The sequence below is a fragment of the Mustela erminea genome, chromosome 12 (assembly GCF_009829155.1).
Source record: "Mustela erminea isolate mMusErm1 chromosome 12, mMusErm1.Pri, whole genome shotgun sequence".
Taxonomy (NCBI): domain Eukaryota; kingdom Metazoa; phylum Chordata; class Mammalia; order Carnivora; family Mustelidae; genus Mustela; species Mustela erminea.
Window position 1 is genome coordinate 88,986,723 of NC_045625.1, and position 23,009 is coordinate 89,009,731.

The following is a 23,009-nucleotide window of genomic DNA, read 5'->3' on the forward strand; positions in this document are numbered from 1 at the left end:
TACAAGGGAACCCCTCATTAGACTTTTAGCAGATTTTGCCACAGAAATGTTTCAGGCAAGAGGGGAGTAGCACAAAGTGCTGAAAGAGAACAATTTCCAACCAAGAATACTCTCCCTGAAAAAGTTATTCAGAATTGAAGGAGAGATAGACATTTTTCTGACAAATGAAACCTAGACTTGACCGCCACTAAACTGGCCCCAGTGAGAAATGTTAAAGGGACTTCGTTAAGCTGAAAAGAAAGGGCCCTTATTAACTGCATGGAAACATGAAAGTATAAATCCCATGGTAAATGTAAATATATAGTAAAAGTAGTAGAATAATCATTTATAAAGCTAGAGTGAAAGTTAAAAAAGAAAAGTCGTAAAAATACATGCTTAGTTAAAGTTTACTCAGGATAAAAAGACATAAGATTACATGGAAGGAGAGTAAAAATGTAGAGCTTTGTTATGTCTTCAAACTTAAGTTTGAAGTTGCTATCAACTTAATATAATATAATGTAACTTGTTATAAATACAAGTTACATGTAAGTAACCACAAACCAAAAACGTGTAGTAGATACACAGAAGATAATGGGAAAGGGATCTAAGTGTACCACTAAAGAAAGTCAAGCCACAAAGGAAAAGAGTAAGAGAAGAAAGGAACATAGAAACTACAGAAGCAGCCAGAAAACAACAATATGACAATATGTACATATCCATTAACTACTTTAAATGTAAAGTGAGTAAATTGTCAAATCAATAGATGGAGAGTGGCTGAATGGATTAAAAAACAAGAGCCATCTATACGTGCCTACAGAGAGTCACTTTAGACATAATGGCAAATATACACTAAAAGGATGGATGGAAAAAGGCATTCCATGTAAATGGACCCAAAAGAAAGCTGGAATAGCTGTACTTACACAAGGCAAAATGGACTTTTACGGATGCATAATAGACAAGGACAACAAAGGGATTAATAAACATGAGAATTTAACATTTGTAAATATTTGTGTACCCAGGTGGCTTAGTCAGTTAAGCGTCTACCTTCAGCTCAGGTTCACTCCCAGAGTCCTGGGAACAAGTCCCGCATTGGGCTTCCTGCTCAATGGGGAGCCTGCTTCTCCCTCTTCCTGCTGCTCCCTCTTCTTGTGGTCTTTCTCTCTCTCTCTTAAATAAATCAAATCTTAAAAAAAAGTTTGTACCCAAAATAACACTGAAATATATAGCAAATATTAACAGACCTAATGTGAGAAATGGACAGCAGTATAGTAATAGTAGTGGAACTTAGTACCCCACTTACATCAATGGATATATCATCCAGACAGAAAATCTGGGGCTTTAACAACAAGTTAGACCAGATGGACTTAACATATACATACAGAACATTCCATTCACAAAAAACAAAACATTCTTCTCAAATGCACAGGGAACATTCTCTAGGATAGATTATATGTTCTATCATAAAAGAAATATTGAGAGTTTAAGAAGACTAATAGAAAGCATCTTTTTTTCTTTCTTTCTTATTATTTTTTTAAAGATTTATTTATTTTATTTGAGAGAGAGAGATTGCAAGTAGGCAGAGAAGCAGGCAGAGAGAGAGGAGGAAGCAGGCTCCCCGACGAGCAGAGAGCCTGATGGAGGGCTTGAACCCAGGACCCCAGGATCATGACCTGAGCCGAAGGCAGAGGCTTTAACCCACTGAGCCACCCAGGCGCCCCACAAGCATCTTTTCTGACCACAATTGCAAGAACAAGACTGTGTGGAGATTAAAAAACATGCTACTAAAAAATTAACAGGCTAATGAAGAAATTAAATGAGAAATAAAATACCTTGAGACAAGGAAAAATAAAAATATGACATGCCAAAGTTATGAGATATAGCAAGAGCATCTTTTTTTTTTAAGATTTTATTTATTTATTTGACAGAGAGAGAGAGAGAGATCACAAGTAGGCAGAGGCAGGTAGAGAGGGGGAGGAAGCAGGCTCCCCGCTGAGCAGAGAGCCCGATGTGGGACTTCATCCCAGTACCCTGAGATCATGACCTGAGCCGAAGGCAGAGGCTTAACCCACTGAGCCACCCAGGCGCCTCCAGCAAGAGCATCTTAAGAGAGAAGTTATAGCTGTAAATTTGTACTTAAAGAAATGAGAAAAATTTCAAACAACCTAACATCTTAATGAACTAGAAAATAAGAACAAATGGAACCTGAAGTTGGCAGGGAATAACAAAGCTCAGAGCAGAAATAATTGAAATAAAGTCTAAAAAGGCAGTAGAAAAGACAAATGAAACAAAAAACAGGTTCTTTTGAAAGATAAAGAAAAATAAGCAAACCCTTATCTAGACTCACCAAGAAACAAAGAGAGGGAACTCCAAATCAGAAGTGAAAGAAGAGCTGTTACAGCTGATATCACAAAAGTAGAAAGGATAATAAGAGAATAATACAATTCTATCCCAACAAAATAGACAACCTAAAAGAAATAGATCAAGTCCTATAAACCTACAACCTTCTAAGACTTAGCCAGGAAGAAATAACCTAAAGAAACTGGTAACTAGTAAGAAGATTAAACCTTACAACAAACAAAAGTCCAGGACCAGACAGCTTTAGTGGTGAATTCTACTAAACATTCAAAGAAGAATTAATATCGATCTTTCTTTAATACTTACAAAAAAAATAGAAGAAGAGGGAAGGCTCATAAATTCATTTTAGGAGGACTGTACTACCCTGATACCAAAACCAAACAAAGACCACAAGAAAAGAAAACTACATGCCAATATCTGCAATGAACATAGATGCAGAAACCCTCGACAAAATATTAGCAAACTGAATTCAACAATACATTCAGAGGATCATACATCTTAATTAAGTGGGATTGATTCCACAGGTGCAAAGATGGTTTAACAATTACAACAAGCATTGTGATCTACCACATTAACAAAATGAGGGATAAAAATCATATGATTATCTCAATAGATGCAGAAAAGGCATTTGATAAAATTGAAATCCCTTTTTTATACAAACTCCCAAGAAAGTAGGTATAGAGGGAGCATATCTCAACCCAATAAAGGCAGAGATGAGAAACCCAGATCATATTCAATGGTGAAGAGATGAAAGCTTTTCCTTAACACCCTTGCTGCTTTTATTCAATATAGTATTGGAATTCCTAGCCAGAGCAATTGGGGAAGAAACAGAAATAAAAGGAATTCACATTGGAAAGGAAGAAGTAAAGCTGTCACTATTTGGAGATGATATCATATTCTATATAGAAATCCCTAAAGAATCTACCAAGAGGGGTGCCTGGGTGGCTCAGTGGGTTAAAGCCTCTGCCTTCGGCTCAGGTCATGATCCCAGGGTCCTGGGATCGAGCCCCGCATCGGGCTCTCTGCTCAGCAGGGAGCCTGCTTCCTCCCCTCTCTCTCTGCCTGCCTCTCTGCCTACTTGTAATCTCTGTCTGTCAAATAAATAAATAAATCTTAAAAAAAAAAAAAAAGAATCTACCAAGAAATTATTAGAACTAATAAGTGAGTTCAATAACGTTGTAAGATATTAAAATCAATATACAAAAATCTGTTGTTTTGGGGCGCCTGGGTGGCGCAGTGGGTTAAAGCCTCTGCCTTTGGCTCAGGTCATGATCCCAGGGTTCTGGGATCGAGCCCCGCATCGGGCTGTCTGCTCCGCGGAGAGCCTGCTTCCTCCTCTCTCTCTCTGCCTGCCTCTCTGCCTACTTGTGATCTCTGTCTGTCCAAAAAAAAAAAAAAAAATCTATTGTTTCTATTCACTAATAATGAACTATAAAGAAGAGAAATTGCATCGAAAAAGAACTCCTATAAGTCAATTGCAGAGTAACCAAACAGTTTGATTTAAAAATGGGTAGAGGATCTGAATAGACATTTTTTCTTTTTCTTTCTTTCTTTCTTTTTTTTTTTTTTTTAAGATTTTATTTATTTATTTGACAGAGAGAGATCACAAGTAGGCAGAGAAGCAGGCAGAGAGAGAAAGAGGGGAAGCAGTCTCCCCGCTGAGCAGAGAGCCCGACATGGGGCTCAATCCCAGAACCCTTGGATCATGACCTGAGCTGAAGGCAGAGGCTTAACCTACGGAGCCCCCCAGGTGTCCCTGAATAGACTTTTTTCCAAAGAAGACATACAGATGGCCAAATAGGTACGTGGTACCTATTTCGTACCAAATAGGTACGAAAAAATTGGGGAATGGAGGAAATCCATCGGATGAAATAATCACCTCACACCTATTAGGATGGCAATTATCAAAAAGACAAGTGATAACAAGTATTGACCAGGATGGAAAGGAAATTCTTGTGTACTATTGGTGGGAATGTAAATTCATGCAGTCAGTATAGAAAAGAATACGGAGGTTCCTTCAGAAATTAAAAATAGAACTGCCATGTGATTCAGCATTTCCATTTTTGGTATTCATCTGAAGGAAACAAAAACACTAAAAAAAAATCTGTACCCTCATGTTCATTGCATCACTTATAATAGCCAAGATATGGAAACAACCCACGTATCCATACATAGATAAATGGATAAGAAAATGTGATATATGTACTGGAATATTATTCATCTAATAAAAAAGATTGAGGAGTGCCTGGGTGGCTCAGTTGGTTAAGCGTCTGCCTTGGGCTCAGGTCATTACCCCAGGGTCCTGGGATCACGCCCCAAGGCAGGCTCCCTGCTCAGTGGGGAGTTCCTTCTTTTTTTCTCTCTTCCTCTACTCCTCTCCCTAGCTTGTGCTTGCTCTCTCTCCATCTCTCTCTCTCTCTCTCTCAAATAAATAAATCTTTAAAAAAAGAATAAAAGTTTGCCATTTGTGAGAACATTGAGGGGCTTTAAGATTATTATGCTAAGTGAAATAAGTTAGAAAAAGACAAATACTGTATGATCTCATCCTATATGTAGAATCTAAAAAAGCCAAAACTAAAAAATGACGAAGCTCAAGGATAGAGATCACATTCGTGGTTGCCAGAGGCAGGGTGCTGGGGATATGTCAAAAATAGGTGCAGGGAGTGAAAAGGTACAAAATTTCATTTTTCAATTCGTCACAGGAATCTAATGTAGAGCACAGCGAGTATAGTTAGTACTTCATTGCTTACTTCAAAGTTGCTAAGTGGTTGAATCTTTAAAGTTTTTATTTAACAAAAAATCTGTGGGGTGCCTGGCTTGCTCAGTCAATGGAGCATGAGATTCTTAATCTTGGGGTTGTAAGTTTAAGCCCCATGTTGGGTGTTGAGATTACTTAAAAATAAAATCTTTAAAAAAATTTGTAAGTATGTACTGTAATGAATGTTAACTAGATTTAATTGTGGTGAACGTTTCGCAATATATACAAATAATGAGTCATTATATTTTACACCTGAAAGTAATACATTCTGTATCAATTATACATCAGTAAAAAATTAAAAAATCCCATATCATAGGCTCCAAAGAAAATGTACCTGATATGATGACATTCAAACCCAAGTGAAAGAAAACACTGAAGTGTGACGATGTTTACTTTATTAACAGTATGTAAATTTTGTAAAGTTAATAGTACCTTTTCTTGAATGTCTGTACCCATAATTTTTTTTTGAAGATTTTATTCATTTATTTGAGAGAGTGAGGGTGTGTGTGAGAGAGAGAGGAGAGAGGGAGAGAAGGAGCAGGGGGGAAGGGGAGAGGGAGACATGGGTGTCCGTCCCGGACTCTGAGATCAGGACCTGAGCTGAAGGCAGATTCTCAGCCGACTGAGTCACCCTGACACCCCTGGACCCATAATTATTAAATTTTAGAGAAGAATGAGAACTATGGGCTTAAGTTAACTGGACCTTGATAGAAAGTATCAATGGTGTGCTGAGACTTAGGGAGGGGCCTTGAAGTCAGGCTGCAAGATTCCACCTCTCATTACCAACTGGGAAGGAAAGACCAACTTAGCCCTATCACAGGAGGCTGAGAGATGGGAAGATTTGCTGAAGTAGCTTTCCAGTGGCTGAACAGAATCCTCAAACTGCCAAAAAATCATAGGCTTTATGGTGATAAATCATAGGCTTCATGGTGATAGGATTAATTGCCTTTCCTAACAGTCAAAAGGCCAAAATCCAACATACCCACACATACTCAAGCAAAAGACAAGATGTGCCTCTGAGATTATTATTATTATTATTTTTTGGTAATGGGTCAATTGATAAATTCACATATCAAATAATTCTTCCATTTGAAGTATATATTGAGTAAATTAAGTATATTCAGAGTTGTACAACCATCACCACTTCAATTTTACAGCATTTTTACCAACTCAAAAGGAACCCCCCCCCACTTTTTAAAGTTATTATTTATTTGAGAGAGAGCGTGTATGCCAGGGGGAGGGGCAGAGTGAGAGGGAGCAGACTCCCCACTGAGCAGGGACCTGACACAGAGCTCCATCCCAGGACCCTGAGACCTGAGCCTAAGACAGACGCTTAATCAACTAAGCCAGCCAGGTACCCAGGAAACCCCTTAATTTTTATTACCCTTTAGTCCCTCTCTTTCTGCCCAGATCTATGCAACAGCTATGTTTTTTCTCTATGGGTTTTTATATTTTGGACAGTTTGTTTAAATGGAATCTTCTAATACGTGATCTTTTTGACTGGCTTCTTTCGCTTAGGTCATGTTTTCAGGGTTCTTTCATGTAGTAGGTATTATTACTTCATTCTTTTACTTTTTTGATTGACATTCCATTGTGTGGATGTATCACATTTTGTTATTCATTTATCAGTTGATGGGCATTTTGGCTGTTTTCACCTTTTGACTGTTATTAATGTTGATATAAATATTCATGTGTAAGTTTTTCAGTAGGCATATGTTTTCATTTTTCTTTTTTTTAGGAACCTTTTTTTAAGAAAGATCTTATTTATTTGAGAGCTAGAGATCACACGTAGGCAGAGAGAGAGGGAGAAGCAGGCTCAGAGAGCCTGATGCGGGGCATGATCCCAGGACGCTAAGATCATATCCTGAGCCAAAGGCAGAAGCTTAACCCACTGTGCCACCCAGGCGCCCTGTTTTCATTTTTCTTAGGTGTATATCTAAGAACAGAATTACTGGGTCAAATGGAATGACCAGATGATGACCAATGTGTTAGGCTTTATTTCAGATGCATTTTGCCCATTTGAACATCCTTGAAGAAAAGTACATTGAGGTCTTTTGCCCAGTTTTTAAGTGCCTTTGGAATTTGTTTTTGATTAGATGTGGTGGTAGATGCCTGCAGACAGCCTGCCTAAAGTATAGCTGCTCCTAATAATTCCCACTGTATCATCCGGCAGCTGAAGAAGTAAACAAAGATTATAAACCCTTAATATCCATTTCTCTAGCCACTCAAAATACAGAGGCAAGTCAGTGCCCAAATGGGAAATGTCAGGTAGTAACCACTCACTTTGTTCTTAGGAAATACTGAAAATTGCTAGATCTACTCCTGTGAACATAGTGGCTCCAAATGAGAACACAGATATAGTATTGAGTGTTTTCATCTTCATTTAGGATTTACCCAAACATACTGTCATGAAACGAATTAGTAAGAAAGTGGAGAGCAGTTTTCTTAATAAGAATTAATTTGGGAAGTACAGGAACACACTCTATAAAACCTGCTCTGGCTACCAGATGAAAACTTGGAAGAAAATTGAATGGGAGAAAAGAGAGCTGAGAGAAAGAAACTGATTCTTGTGCTGAGAACTATACTGGAAGTAAACAGGAGGTGAATGGAGGACAGTCTTGAGAAAAATCACCTACAAGAACAAGTAAAAAGAATAATCTGGAAGACCATAAAGAGTCAATATATGATTTTTGCAAAAATAAGAACAAAAACAAGTGAAGAAGAAATGATAGGCAACTATAGAATAGAGGGTAAAGTAGAAAATCTGAATTTACAGATCAAAATGTTTGTTTATTTCACAATTCCCACTTTTGAATATGGAGTTATTTCTGTGTTTTTTAGTAGGCAGCTGGGCTTTGTCGTCATTTCTTGCTATTTCGGGATCAACTCTTGAAGTCAGACTGCTGGTATAGGGAATAAGCATATTTTAAAATATGCTTTGTCAAAGTGATTTTATAGGTAAAAATGTTATCCCATTGGTTTAATTTATATTTGTCTTTCTCCTAGTGAGATTATTATTTATTTACATTTGAGTTTTTAATTTATGTCTTTTACTTTTCTCTTTTCGGTTTTCATTTCCCCTTGTCATGTTCATGGTAAAAAAAAAAATCTTCATCGGGGGCACCTGGGTGGCTCAGTGGGTTGGGCCTCTGCCTTTGGCTTAGGTCATGGTCTCAGGGTCCTGGGATCAAGCCCTGCATTGGGCTTTCTGCTTAGCAGGGAGGCTGCTTCCCCCTCTCCTTCTGCCTGCCTCTCTGCCTACTTGTGATCTCTATCTGTCAAATAAACAAAATCTTTTAAAAAAAAATACCTTAGTTTATTTTTTCTCTCTTATAAAGTCATTTTTTGTATAAATATTCAGTTTTTTATGTGATTATATTTGCTTATTTTTTTCTATCTGCTTAGAAAGTTCTTCACTCAGTAATCTATTAAATACCTATATTTCCTGCTAATATTTTATGGTCTTAGTGTTTACATTTAAGTATTAGTAATTCATTTGGAGTTTATTTTGGCTTTTGGTATGGAGTAAAGATCTGATTTTATTCTTTTAACAAATAGCCAGTACTTTCAGGGCTTTCTCTCCACCCCCCCCCCCCACCTCAGGGCTTTCTCTTGATTACCTTTTCCTATTGCTAGTGGTATTTCATTTTGCATATTTTAAGCAATTTTTATCTTTATATTTTAATTAAATGTTTACTGTGATCTGATACACTTTTTTAAATTTTAGGATAAGGACAGTTTATCTTCTGTTATTACTGACCTCAACATAATAATGGAGCCCACCGAATATTCAGAATTAAGAGAATTTGTGTCTAGGTAAGATATTATAAATTTTTATTGTTTTCATTCTACATTTTAAAGTTTACCCTTTTTTTTGTAAGTAAATATCAAAATATCTCTGAAAGTGTAACATTAACATTATATGGTTTATATTCATAATCATATATATGGCTTATGTATTAAGTCCATATGCTCTGTATAATTTTTTCATCCAATGAAAATGTATTACACATTAACTATGTTAATGTGCTAGACATTCTAATGTCACAAAGAACAGATAAAATCTTTGATACTCAAGGAGTTTCTAGCCTATTGAAGTCATAAGTTAAATAATTGTAGAAATAAATCTAAAATTGTGGCTGTGCTCAGTGCTGCAGAACAGAGTTACATAGTGTTATTGAAGCATACATACTTTCATGGAGAGCATGGAGTCATTTCCTGAAAATTGAGCCAACATCTGAAAAATGTGTAGGTGTAAACTAACAAAGAGGTCCTCGACAGAGCAGTTACGTGTAGGCACCATGCAAGGAGGGAGATGCTGTCTGTGAGCAGCTAATGGGGGCGAGTGTGACTGGAGCAGGGTGCAAGCTGGGGCTTGTGCTTTGGCATGAGGCCTGCCAAGTACGTGAGGTCCATGTGGTCCTCGCCACATGGGAGTTTGGTCATAGGCCTGAGACCAGTGTAAAGCTACTTAAAGCCTAAGGAAAGCAGAAGTGTGATATCCTGGATGTTTCAGGGAGAAGAGCCTGAAGGGGGGGCAATAGTAGATAAAACAAGGTCAGTGATTAGCCTGTAAAAATAGTTCACACAACAGAAATTTCTAGGTTGAGCTAGAATAATTAGCTGAGATAGAGAGTTGGTTGGATTTGGATTTGGGGGATATTTAGAAAGCACAGTTGTTGGCTGAATGGGAGGTCAGGAGCCACTGACAGGAGATCACTCCTTGATGATGGTGATTGCATTTGTTGAGATAGGGAAAGTGGAGAGAATCATGGCAAGTGAGCTTGTGACTTCAGGCTGGAGATGATGAGTGCCTGTGAAACACTGAAGTAAAAATAAGTAGGCAGCTCAGAAGAGGTGTAGGCAGGAGGGGGAGCCCCCAAGTTTTCTGCCAGTGAGTAGAAGTTAAAGCCTTGGGCTGGAGGAATGAGATTGCTTATGGAGAGAATAAAGAGAAATAGGGGAGGAACTAGCAGTGGACCGTGTGGAATTCAGCTGTACTGCGGAGTCGAGAGAGGGTCCTGCAGAGGAACTGGATGGGGAACAACTATGTGAGGGGGGAGGAAAACTAGGAATGTGGTGTTGACCACTGTCAGCTGGAGTGACAGCTTTTCTTCCACATCTTTGAAGATATTCTTCCAGTCGCTTCTGGATTGCATAAGTCATGACAAGAAGTCTGCTGTAATTTTTCATTTTGTTTTTTGGGCTGCCTTCAAACCTTTCTCTTAATGTTGTTTTTCTACAGTTTGTCTCATTTCTACGGTATTTTAGTGTGAATATTCCCTAACACATCTTTTCAAATACTTCTGCCCTGTTTCCTATTCTTCTTCTGCAGTGCTAATTGCACATATATTGGGGCATTTGGTATGTTCTCTCAGGGTTTGGATGCTTTGTTCTCTTTCTTTTATCCTTTTCTTTCTTTATTTTCTTTATTTTTTGCATTTCAGTTTGGATGATTTCTATTACCTTATTTACAGATTCTTTCCTTAGCTGAAGTCCAGCCCGACAGTGAGCCCACTGAAGGAATTCTTCACCTCTAATGTCATGTTTTCATTTATACCACTTTCATTGGATTCTTAATTTCTTTCTCTCTCTACTGACATTCCCCATTTATGTATTTGTATAACTTTTCCACTAGATCTTTTAATATGTTAATCATAGCTACTTTTTTCTTTAGTGTTTCATTTTGGAGGTTCACATATATATACACACACACACACACACACACACATATATATGTACAAATAATAGTGTAATTAACCAGCTGTACACCTTTGATAATTACTGTTATCAATGTTTTTTCATCTCTTGTTAACACATATTTTTAAAGTTTTAATTTTGAAAGAATTATGGATTCACAGGGAGTTGTAAATAAACCAGTATACAAGGAGATTCTATATACCCTCATCCAGCCTCTGACAGTGATAACATCTTATATCAGTAAAATATACTCTCATATCCAGAAAATTGATATAAGTAAAATCCAGACCTTTTTCAGATTTTCCAGTTTTATAAGCACTTGTGTGCTTGTATTCTGTGCATTTTTATCACCTCTGTAGTGTCGTGAAACCACCACTACATTCAGGATACAAGACTGTCCTATATCTTTTTTCCCCTCATTTTAAAAATTGTGGTAAAATATATGTATAATGTAAGACTTAACCATTTTTTATTTTTTATTTTTTTTATTGTTTAAAAAATTTTTTTTTAAGGTTTTATTTATTTATTTGACAGACAGAGATCACAGGTAGGCAGAGAGGCAGGCAGAGAGAGAGAGGAAGGGAAGCAGGCTCCCCGCTGAGCAGAGAGCCCAATGCGGGGCTCGATCCCAGGACCCTGGGATCATGACCTGAGCCGAAGGCAGTGGCTTAACCCACTGAGCCACCCAGGTGCCCCGACTTAACCATTTTTTAAAAAAGATTTTATTTATTTATTTGTTTGTCAGAGAGAAAGTGCACACAAGTAGGCAGAATAGCAGGCAGAGGTGAAGAGAGAAGCAGGCTCCCTGCTGAGCAAGGAGCCCAGTGTGGAACTCAATCCCAAGACCCTGGGATCATGATCTGAGCCGAAGGCAGCGGCTTAACCGACTGAGCCACCCAAAACTTACCATTTTTAAGAGTACAGTTCAGTACTATTAAATATGTCAGAATGTATTTAACTGTGTACACCAAGATCTATCTTCATAACCCTTTCATCTTGTAAAATTGAGAATCAGTATGCATCAAACAGTCACTTCCCATCTTCCCCTCCACTCAGCCCCTGGTACCCTCCATTCTTATTTCTGTTTCTGTGACTTATTTTTATTTATTTTAAAAATATATTCTGTTTATTTATATTTATTTATTTTTTAAAAGATTTTATTTATTTATTTGTTAGAGAGGGATCACAAGTAGGCAGAGAAGCAGGCAGAAAGAGAGGGGGAAGCAGGCTCCCGATTGAGCAGAGAGCCCAGTGCGGGGCTCGATCCCAGGACCCTGAGAGATCATGACTTGAGCCGAAGGCAGAGGCCTAACCCACTGAGTCACACAGGCGCCCCAAGATTCTATTTATTAAAGAGAGAGCATGAGCAGGGGAGAGGGAGAAGCAGACTCCCTTCTGAGCAGGGAGCCAGACATGGGGCTTGATTCCAGGACCCTGGGATCATGACCTGAGCTGAAGGCAGACACTTAACCTGAGCTACCCAGGCATCCCTGTCTGTGACTTTTAATCATGGTTATTTTAATGTTCCTGTCTGATAGTGCCAACATCTAAGTCATCTTTGAACCTGATTATGCTGATTCTGGAGTCTTTCCTGAATTTTTGTGTGTCATCTTTTTTTTTAAATTGAATGATGGATTTTATCTATGGAAAATCGGTAGAGACTTAAGCAAAGTGTTTATGCTGAAGTGAGCACCTTTCTTTTATCATCTTGTTAGGATGAGGTTAATTCAAGGTCATCAGCCACTGAGCTGTGTTTGAGATTTTTATTGTTTTCCTTATCTTCAGGCTTCACATCACCACAGGTTTCAAATTCTTGCAGTTGTGGATTCAAATTCAAGTTCAGTTGTTTCTTATGCTTAGAATGGGGTTTTGGGAACCGGAGGGTTCTCCGCAGTGTCCCTGATCCACTCAGCTTTTTGCACCCTCTTGACACTCCCCTGGTAGCAGTTGTGGATGCTTGTTACTTGTGCCCTGCTTGTGGTGGGAGTAATGGGAGTTCTGTATCTTCATGGTCCGTGCTCAGTATTCGGCAATCCTGCACCTCATGGTGTGGGCTCCCCAGGGTTCCTGTTCCTCCTCCCCAGTACAGCCAAAGCTAGCCTGGATCTGAGGTTGGTCTTGTTCCTCCCAGCAGGGGTAACAGGCGAACACTTGGTAATGGTGTAGGACCCTGGGCCCAGTGGGTTTCCTGCCCCTCCCATGGAACAGGCAGTTTTGCCACTGCCCCTCTTCCTGAAGCAGTGGACCTTTGTCTTGATAACAGGAGTGTTTTCTGTCCCTCTACCAAAGTCAACTTCTGCTTCTCCCTTAGAAGCAAGGGATTTTTTTCTTCCATTGCTTTGTTGCCTCTTTTTTCAGTGGCTCGGGGGTTTGGGTTCCCATCAGAAAAGCGTTCTGGCTTCATTTTCTTCCCCAGCAGTGCTGACCACCTCCTCATGCCTGTGCCACTGACAGGACCCTGGTTTTTCTGGTGGTGTCCTTTTGTGTCTCGGGTTCCGATCTGTTCCAAAAGCACACTCTATCCCACATTTGTCCCTAAGAATTTGTTGAAATTTTAGCTGATTTCTTGTTAGCTACTTGTATGGGGGCTGCTTTCTTCCCCTAAGTTTACCCAAGAGTAAACAGTTTTGTGTCATGTCTTTCCTTTGAGGGAAAAAAATCTTATTTGGTTGCCTTGTGATTTGGGGTCTCTAAGGGACTTGAGGAAGGTTATGACTTACAGATTATTTAAATTTGCTTGGTGTTAGGTAAAGAGGTCTTCTCTGCAGTTCTTTACATCCCAAGTAGAAGCCAAGCTCTTTCCTGATTTTTTTTTTTTTTCTAATTCTCATTCCAGAATTTAGGACACATTGTCTCTTCATCTCCTGCGTCTGTTTTACCCTTTCTTTTTTTAAGGTTTTTTTTATTCATTTATTTGAGAGAGAAAGAAGGAGGGAGCGAGCGAGCGAGCAAGGGGAAGGGGCAGGGGCAGAGGGAAAAGGAGACTCCCTGCTGAGCAGTGAGCCCCACACAAGGCTCAGTCCCAGGACCCTGGGATCATGACCTGAGCTGAAGGCAGACCCTTAACTCACTGAACCACCCAGGCGACCCTGAATATTTTTAAATAATTTTTTGTAATTGGATTATTTTTGCTATTTTTTTTTACATATTACATGAATATATAAATTTCTTCTTTGCTTCTGGGTCTCTGATTACATGAATATAAAACTTTCTGGCATTGTCCCATGTGTCTCTGAGGCTCTGGTCTTCTTTTTTTTTCCCCCAATCTTTTCCTTCTGTGTTGTTCAGATTGGATGGTTTCTGTGTGCTTACCACAACAACGAGGTTACTGAACAGCTCCAACAGCACAGAAATCCTGCGTATTATCCCTATATGGTCACAACCCATTCCCCACTCCGCCACAAAACCTGCTATGATCATCACTAGGGTTTTGTGCCTCTTACAAAATGTCAAATAAATGAAATTACATAGAGATTGGCTTCCTGACTTAGCATAAACTAAGTGAATTGAGATCCATCCATCTTTTCATTTCTGAGTAATATTTCCTGTGCTGATACTAGCATGTTTAGTTCATCCACTGGAGGACATTTGGGTTATTTCCAGTTTTTGATGATTTTGAATAGAGCTGCTGTGAACATTCAGTAGAGGTTTTTTTGTGATGGTAAGTTTTTTCTCTAGGGTAGATAATCAGAAGTGGGATAGTGGGTCATATGACTACAGTATGTTTAGATTTATTATAAACTAGCATAGTGTTTACCAAAGTGATCATACCAAGTTGCATTCCCACCAGCAATATATGAGAGTGACTAATAATATTTTAGTGAATAATTAACCTCTGATATTCATTTGATTTTAGACCTAGTAAAACTTTAGAATTTTTATTCTACATTTCTCTTTATGTTTTGCTTTATCCTTAAGAAAAAGACATTTGGAATTATTTTACTTTTCTGACTTCAAATTGAAATGTGTCACTGCCAACATTTTGTGAAAGAAATCCGTAACATCTGTTTAACATTTAGTGAAGTTTGGACTATGCTTGGGAAAAATAGATAAATTACAATCACTCTTAGGATTGTAAGAGCCAACACATACACAATATCTTTCTATAGTGGAAAACTCTGTGTGCTGTAATGGCGTGTCCTTCGTGGAGATGTGAATGGGGGTGAGGGATTGTGACACTCTACTTTTAAATCAAATTCTGTGTTTAATTAATGTATCAGGTCAGACTGTCTTCTGTCCCTCTCTCTGAGTGTCTAGTGCTTGTAGTCTCTGTGTGTTTAAACTTAGGCTGTTGAATTTTTAAGATTTTTTTTCTTGGCTTCTTTCCTCGTCACATGATTAAGAGCTTATTTTTGCTCCTTTATTTGATGGAGATTAAAATATGTCACTTTGGCCTGTATGCTGTAATGAAGCAACTGCTGCTTTTTATAGGCCAATATTCTTCGGAAAGTAATTTCTTCTTTCAGATGGTAAAAAGATATTAGTAATAGATACCAGAGTAGGATTGAACAGTTAATCTCCAGTGTTTTCTGTCAAATAGATACTTACGTAGCTATGCATTAATGCACCTGTTCTGTTAGCGTCTTCATTTTCTGTGTCTGTTTTTTTTGTTTGCTTGCTTGTTCCTCAGTTCTCATTTCCTGATTTCTTTTGGATCATTTAAATATTTCTTACTATTCCATTTTAATTTTTTTTTTTTTTTTTTTTTTTTTTTTTTTTTTAAAGATTTTATTTATTTGTTAGAGAGAGAGATACAGAGCGCAAGCACAGGCAGATAGAGTGGCAGGCTAGAGGCAGAGGGAGAAGCAGGCTCCCTGCCGAGCAAGGAGCCCGATGTGGGACTCGATCCCAGAACGCTGGGATCATGACCTGAGCCGAAGGCAGCCGCTTAACCAACTGAGCCACCCAGGCGTCCCATATTCCATTTTAATTTTATCTAATGACTTTTTGGCCATATCTGGGTTCTTGTCTGTTTTATTGGCTGCCATGGGATTGCAGCATGTATAACCTAACTTTCAACAGTCTGGTTAGATTTGGTACAATCTGGAAGCCTTGTAGCCATATTCATTCCTTTCTCTCTGTGCTACATGTTGTGATTTTCATAGGAATTATATTCATATGTATGCATTGAAAACTCCATCACTAGTGTTAAGGTTTTTTTTTTTACTTTTGGTTATCATACATGATTTAAAGAACTTAAGAGAAGAATACTAGGGCGCCACTGGTTCCCCTAGAGAAGAATACTAGTTTTGTCATATTCACCCAGATTTTTACCATTTCTGTTGCTACTACTGATGGAACCTTTTAGAACACATTGTATGTATCATGGCTCTGTTCTCCTAAATACTTGGCATATATTTCTGAGAATAGTGGTAGTACCTTGTATATTCATAGCGCAGCAACTGACTCCATAAATTGACGTTGATATAATACTTTTATCTAATTTGCCATCTGTATCCCACTTGTTAGTTGATCTAATGATGTCCTTTTTTACATTTTCTTTTCCCCTGTGTTCCATGATCCAGTGTGGTTCCAAGTATTGCATTTAATTGACTTTCTAGATTCCTTTAATTTGGAACAGTTCCAGAGCTTTTCTTTGCCTTTTATTACTTTGCCGTCTTTACAAAATACAGTTCTTCTGTCTTTCCTACCCCCCAATAGAATGTTGCTTTGACTTTTTGTCATGATTAGTTGCTGTTATGTATTCTCAAGCCAAATACTGCCCTGCTGATTTTCTGTGCTTCTCAGCTCTTTTTCCATATAGGTGGCCGTAGATTGATTCAGTCATACTATTGCCTCACTCTCCACTGGATTGCCATTGGTTTTGTTTTGGGTTTTTGCCCTCTCTTGCAAGAATAGGCAGTCCGTGGGGAAATATTTTTTGACCATGCCGATACTACTCTTCATTAAAATTTCTGCCTAGATTTAGCATCATCTCCTGGTGATCTTGTGTGATCACTCTTTGTTGTGATGGTTGCAAAATGGTATTTCAAGTCTAGCTCTTCCTCCACTTATCTCAATAGATGCTATGTCTTGTGCTTAAGAAATTGATTTCCTGGGCGCCTGGGTGGCTCAGTGGGTTAAGCCGCTGCCTTCGGCTCGGGTCATGATCTCAGGGTCCTGGGATCGAGTCCCGCATCGGGCTCTCTGCTCGGCAGGGAGCCTGCTTCCTCCTCTCTCTCTCTGCCTGCCTCTCTGCCTACTTGTAATCTCTCTCTCTGTCAAATAAATAAATAAAATCTTTAAAAAAAAAAAAAAAAAAAAAAAAAAGAAATTGATTTCCTTTTGCCCCTGTATATATGTTTATGTGTACATATCTGTTTATTGTTTCATTCATTCTTATTTAAATATTAATAATTTCTCACTCTTTATTTATTTTGGTGCTTAAATTATTTTATTTTATTTTTTTAAAATTATTTTATTTTTTTTTAAAGATTTTATTTATATATTTGACAGAGAGAGATCACAAGTAGGCAGAGAGAGAGGAAGGGAAGCAGACTCCCTGCTGAGCAGAGAGCCCGATGCGGGACTCGATCCCAGGACCCTGAGATCATGACCTGAGCCGAAGGCAGTGGCTTAACACACTGAGCCACCCAGGTGCCCGCTTAAATTATTTTAGACTGCCCAGTGGGAACTTCTTCATGTTGGCTCCTGAATCCATGTGATACTCCCTCATCATAATTTTTTTTTAAAGATTTTATTTATTTGGGGCACCTGGGTGGCTCAGCGGTTAAGTTGTCTGCCTTTGGTTGAGGCCCTCTGGGGAGCAAATAAGGTGTGGGGCTCGATCCCAGGACCACAACCTGAGCTGAAGGCAGAGGCCCCAACCCACTGAGCCACCCAGGCGGCCCTCTTCTTGAGTGTTTGAGAGAGTTCAGTAGTGAAACCATCTGGTCCTAGACTTTCTTTGCTAGTGAACTTTAATTATTGATTCAGTTTCTTTACTTGTTATAAGTATATTCAGATTTTCTATTTCTTCTTGAGTCGATTTTTGTAGTTTGTATACTGTTAAGAATTTGCACATTCCATCCAGATTATTGAATTTGTTGCCATACATTGTTTAGGCATTCTCCTATAATCCTCTTTATTTCTGTAAGGTCATCGATCATAGCCCTCACATTCATTTCTGGTTTTAGTAATTTTGAATTGTCTTTTTTTCTTAGTCCACTTAGCTAAAAAGGTTATCTGTTTTGTTAATTTAAAAGAAACAAAACCCAAATTTTGGTTTTGTTTATTTTTCTGTTCTTGATTGCATTATATATATTTTAATCTTTACGATTTCTTTCCTTCTGCCAGCTTTGTGTTCAGTTTGCTCTTCTTTTCTAGTTCCCTAAGTATAAAGTGAGGTTATTGATGAGATTTTTCTTCTTCTTCTTTTTTTTAAGATTCTATTTATTTGACAGAGAGATCACAAGTAGGCAGAGAGAGTGGGGAAGCAGGCTCCTTGCTGAGCAGAGAGCCCGAAGTGGGTCTTGATCCCAGGACCCTGAGATCATGACCTGAGCTGAAGGCAGACGCTTAACCCACTGAGCCACCCAGGTTTCCCTCTTCTTTTATTTATTTATTTATTTATATTTTTTTATTTTTTATTTTTTCAAAGATTTTATTTATTTATTTGGCAGAGAGAGAGATCACAAATAGGCAGAGAGACAGACAGAGAGAGAGATGAGGAGAAGCAGGCTCCCCGCTGAGCAGAGAGCCCCATGCGGGACTCCATCCCAGGCCCCTGGGACCATGACCCGAGCCGAAGGCAGAGGCTCAACCCACTGAGCCACCCAGGCACCCCCCCTCTTCTTTTTTTTAAAAAAAGAGTTTTTGCATACCTTTGAAAATCAGTTGATATTATTTCACACTGGGTGTTTATTTTTTTCTTTGCACAGCTTTTGCTTTTTATGAGTTTTGCTAGATTGTGTTTTCATTTCATTTGTGTCAAATTATATTCTAATTTCCTTTGTTATTCTTTGACCCATTGATTAAGAGTATTTCCACATACTAGTGAATTTTTCATTTTTCCCTATCAACTCCTAATTTTATGCTATTATGGTTGGAAAGATATTTTGTATAATTTTGTCTTCTAAAAGTATATCTAGGCTTGTTCTGTGACCAAACATAGGGTCTGTCCTGGAAAATGTTTCATGTGCACTTGAGAACAGTATGTATTATGCTGTTGTTGGGTGGCATGTTTTTTATGTCTATTGAGTCTAATGGTTTATACTGTTGTTTAGATCCTCTGTTTTCTTACTGATCTTCTGTGTAGTTGTATCTGTTATTATAAATAGAGCACTGAAATGTCCAACTGTTACTGAATTTATTTCTCCCTTGAATTCTATCAAATGATGCTTCATATATTTTGGGATCCTTTGTTAGGTGCATATATGTTTATAAGATATGTTGTATCTTTTTGGTGAGTTGACCCCTGTATCAGTATATAATGTAATCCTTTGCATCTTGTAACAATTTTTGATTTAAATTCTGTTTCATCTGGGGCTCTTGTGTGGCTCAGTTGGTTGGGCGACTGCCTTCAGCTTGGGTCATGATCCTGGGGTCCCAGGATCGAGTCCCGCATCGGGCTCCCTGCTCGGCAGAGAGTCTGCCTCTCCCACTGACCTCTCCCCTGTCATGCTCTCTCTCTCTCTCTCATTCTCTCTCTCTCTCTCAAATAAATAAATAAAATCTTAAAAAATAATAAATTTTGTTTCATCTGATGATAGTGTAGCCACCCCAGCTCTCTTTTGGTTGTAATTTGCATGGAGTATCTTTTTCCAGTCTTTTATTTGTTAACCTCTATGTGTGTGTATATGTCTCTAAAGTAAGTTTCTTACGGACAGCACAGAGATGCATCAAATTTTAAAAAATTCATTCTGACAATTGGACTTTTGGTTGGGGAGTTTAATCCATTTACATTTAAAAGTAACTGCTAACAAGGAAGTACGTGCTTCTTTCATTTGCTTTTTGTTGTCTGTTTACCATGTCATTTTTATTCCTCCATTATTAAGTCCTTTTATGTTGAATTGATTCTCATAGTGCTCCATTTTTTAAAATTTTTTAATTTATTTTTATTTTTTTACTTATTTTTTTGACAGTGTACAATTAATTTTTAATTGTTTATTTTTCATAAACATATATTTTTATCCCCAGGGGTACAGGTCTGTGAATCACCAGGTTTACGCACTTCACAGCACTCACCAAAGCACATACCCTCCCCAGTGTCCATAATCCCACCCCCTTCTCCCAACCTCCCTCCCCCCAGCAACCCTCAGTTTGTTTTGTGAGATTAAGAGTCACTTATGGTTTGTCTCCCTCCCAATTCCATCTTGTTTCATTGATTCTTCTTCTACCCACTTAAGCCCCCATGTTGCATCACCTCTTCCTCATATCAGGGAGATCATATAGTTGTCTTTCTCCGCTTGACTTATTTCGCTAAGCATGATACGCTCTAGTTCCATCCATGTTGTCGCAAATGGCAAGATTTCATTTCTTTTGATGGCTGCATAGTATTCCATTGTGTATATATACCACATCTTCTTGATCCATTCATCTGTTGATGGACATCTAGGTTCTTTCCATAGTTTGGCTATTGTGGACATTGCTGTTATAAACATTCGGGTGGGGACGCCTGGGTGGCTCAGTTGGTTAAAAGCAGCTGCCTTCGGCTCTGGTCATGATCCCAGCGTCCTGGGATCGAGTCCCACATCGGGCTCCTTGCTCCGCAGGGAGCCTGCTTCTCCCTCTGCCTCTGCCTTCCATTCTGTCTGCCTGTGCTCTCTCTCTCTCTCTCTGACAAATAAATAAATAAAATCTTTAAAAAAATAAAAATAAAAAATAAACATTCGTGTGCACATGCCCCTTTGGATCACTACGTTTGTATCTTTAGGGTAAATACCCAGTAGTGCAATTGCTGGGTCATAGGGCAGTTCTATTTTCAACACTTTGAGGAACCTCCATGCTGTTTTCCAGAGTGGCTGCACCAGCTTGCATTCCCACCAACAGTGTAGGAGGGTTCCCCTTTCTCCGCATCCTCGCCAGCATCTGTCATTTCCTGACTTGTTGATTTTAGCCATTCTGACTGGTGTGAGGTGATACCTCATTGTGGTTTTGATTTGTATTTCCCTGATGCCGAGTGATATGGAGCACTTTTTCATGTGTCTGTTGGCCATCTGGATGTCTTCTTTGCAGAAATGTCTGTTCATGTCCTCTGCCCATTTCTTGATTGGATTATTTGTTCTTTGGGTGTTGAGTTTGCTAAGTTCTTTTTTTTTTTTTTAAAGATTTTATTTATTTATTTGACAGAGAGAGAGATCACAAATAGGCAGAGAGACAGAGAGAGAGATGAGGAGAAGCAGGCTCCCTGCTGAGCAGAGAGCCCTATGCGGGACTCGATCCCAGGCCCCTGGGATCATGACCTGAGCCGAAGGTAGAGGCTTAACCCACTGAGCCACCCAGGTGCCCCTGCTAAGTTCTTTATAGATTTTGGACACTAGTCCTTTATCTGATATGTCGTTTGCAAATATCTTCTCCCATTCTGTCAGTTGTATTTTGATTTTATTAACTGTTTCCTTTGCTGTGCAAAAGCTTTTGATCTTGATGAAATCCCAATAGTTCATTTTTGCCCTGGCTTCCCTTGCCTTTGGCGATGTTCCTAGGAAGATGTTGCTGCGGCTGAGGTCGAAGAGGTTGCTGCCTGTGTTCTCCTCAAGGATTTTGATGGATTCCTTTCGCACGTTGAGGTCCTTCATCCATTTTGAGTCTATTTTCGTGTGTGGTGTAAGGAAATGGTCCAATTTCATTTTTCTGCATGTGGCTGTCCAATTTTCCCAGCACCATTTATTGAAGAGGCTGTCTTTTTTCCATTGGACATTCTTTCCTGCTTTGTCGAAGATGAGTTGACCATAGAGTTGAGGGTCTATTTCTGGGCTCTCTATTCTGTTCCATTGATCTATGTGTCTATTTTTCTGCCAGTACCATGCTGTCTTGATGATGACAGCTTTGTAATAGAGCTTGAAGTCTGGAATTGTGATGCCACCAACTTTGGCTTTCTTTTTCAATATCCCTTTGGCTATTCGAGGTCTTTTCTGGTTCCATATAAATTTTAGAATTATTTGTTCCATTTCTTTGAAAAAGATGGATGGTACTTTGATAGGAATTGCATTAAATGTGTAGATTGCTTTAGGTAGCATAGACATTTTCACAATATTTATTCTTCCAATCCAGGAGCATGGAACATTTTTCCGTTTCTTTGTGTCTTCCTCTATTTCTTTCATGAGTACTTTATAGTTTTCTGAGTATAGATTCTGTGCCTCTTTGGTTAGGTTTATTCCTAGGTATCTTATGGTTTGGGGTGCAATTGTAAATGGGAATGACTCCTTAATTTCTCTTTCTTCTGTCTTGTTGTTGGTGTAGAGAAATGCAACTGATTTCTGTGCATTGATTTTATATCCTGACACTTTACTGAATTCCTGTACAAGTTCTAGCAGTTTTGGAGTGGAGTCTTTTGGGTTTTCCACATATAGTATCATATCATCTGTGAAGAGTGATAATTTGACTTCTTCTTTGCCGATTTGGATGCCTTTAATTTCCTTTTGTTGTCTGATTGCTGAGGCTAGGACCTCTAGTACTATGTTGAATAGCAGTGGTGATAATGGACATCCCTGCCGTGTTCCTGACCTTAGCAGAAAAGCTTTCAGTTGTTCTCCATTGAGAATGATATTTGCGGTGGGTTTTTCATAGATGGCTTTGATGATATTGAGGTATGTGCCCTCTATCCCTAAACTTTGAAGAGTTTTGATCAGGAAGGGATGCTGCACTTTGTCAAATGCTTTTTCAGCATCTATTGAGAGTATCATATGGTTCTTGTTCTTTCTTTTATTGATGTGTTGTATCACATTGACTGATTTGCGGATGTTGAACCAACATAGTGCTCCATTTTGATTCCCTTTTCCTTTCTTATCTTTGTAGTTTTTAGTTGTCTTCGTGGCTCCCTTGAGGATTACAATTAACATCTTAGGCTTATAACAACCTAGTATGAAATACTATCAACTTACTTTCAAAGGTGTACAAAAACTCTGTTCCCTTATATCTCTTTCCCTTCTCTTTTATATTGTTATTATCATAGGTTACATTTTTATACATAGCATACTCATTAACAGATTTTACATTATTGCTCTATGCATTTGTTTTTAAATCATATAGGAAGAAAAGAGGCGTTATAAATCAAAAG

The 23,009-nt window shown here is 38.6% G+C and overlaps 1 protein-coding gene across 2 annotated transcripts in view; it reads left to right on the forward strand.

Moving 5' to 3' along the window:
• Positions 1 to 23,009, forward strand: part of CENPP (centromere protein P) — a 223,180-nt gene that overhangs the window by 20,256 nt on the left and 179,915 nt on the right. For both annotated transcript variants that reach the window (XM_032308421.1, XM_032308420.1), the window contains exon 4: positions 8,820 to 8,908. In XM_032308421.1, the coding sequence (XP_032164312.1) occupies positions 8,820 to 8,908 (89 nt within the window). The remainder of the gene's footprint in view (positions 1 to 8,819; positions 8,909 to 23,009) is intronic.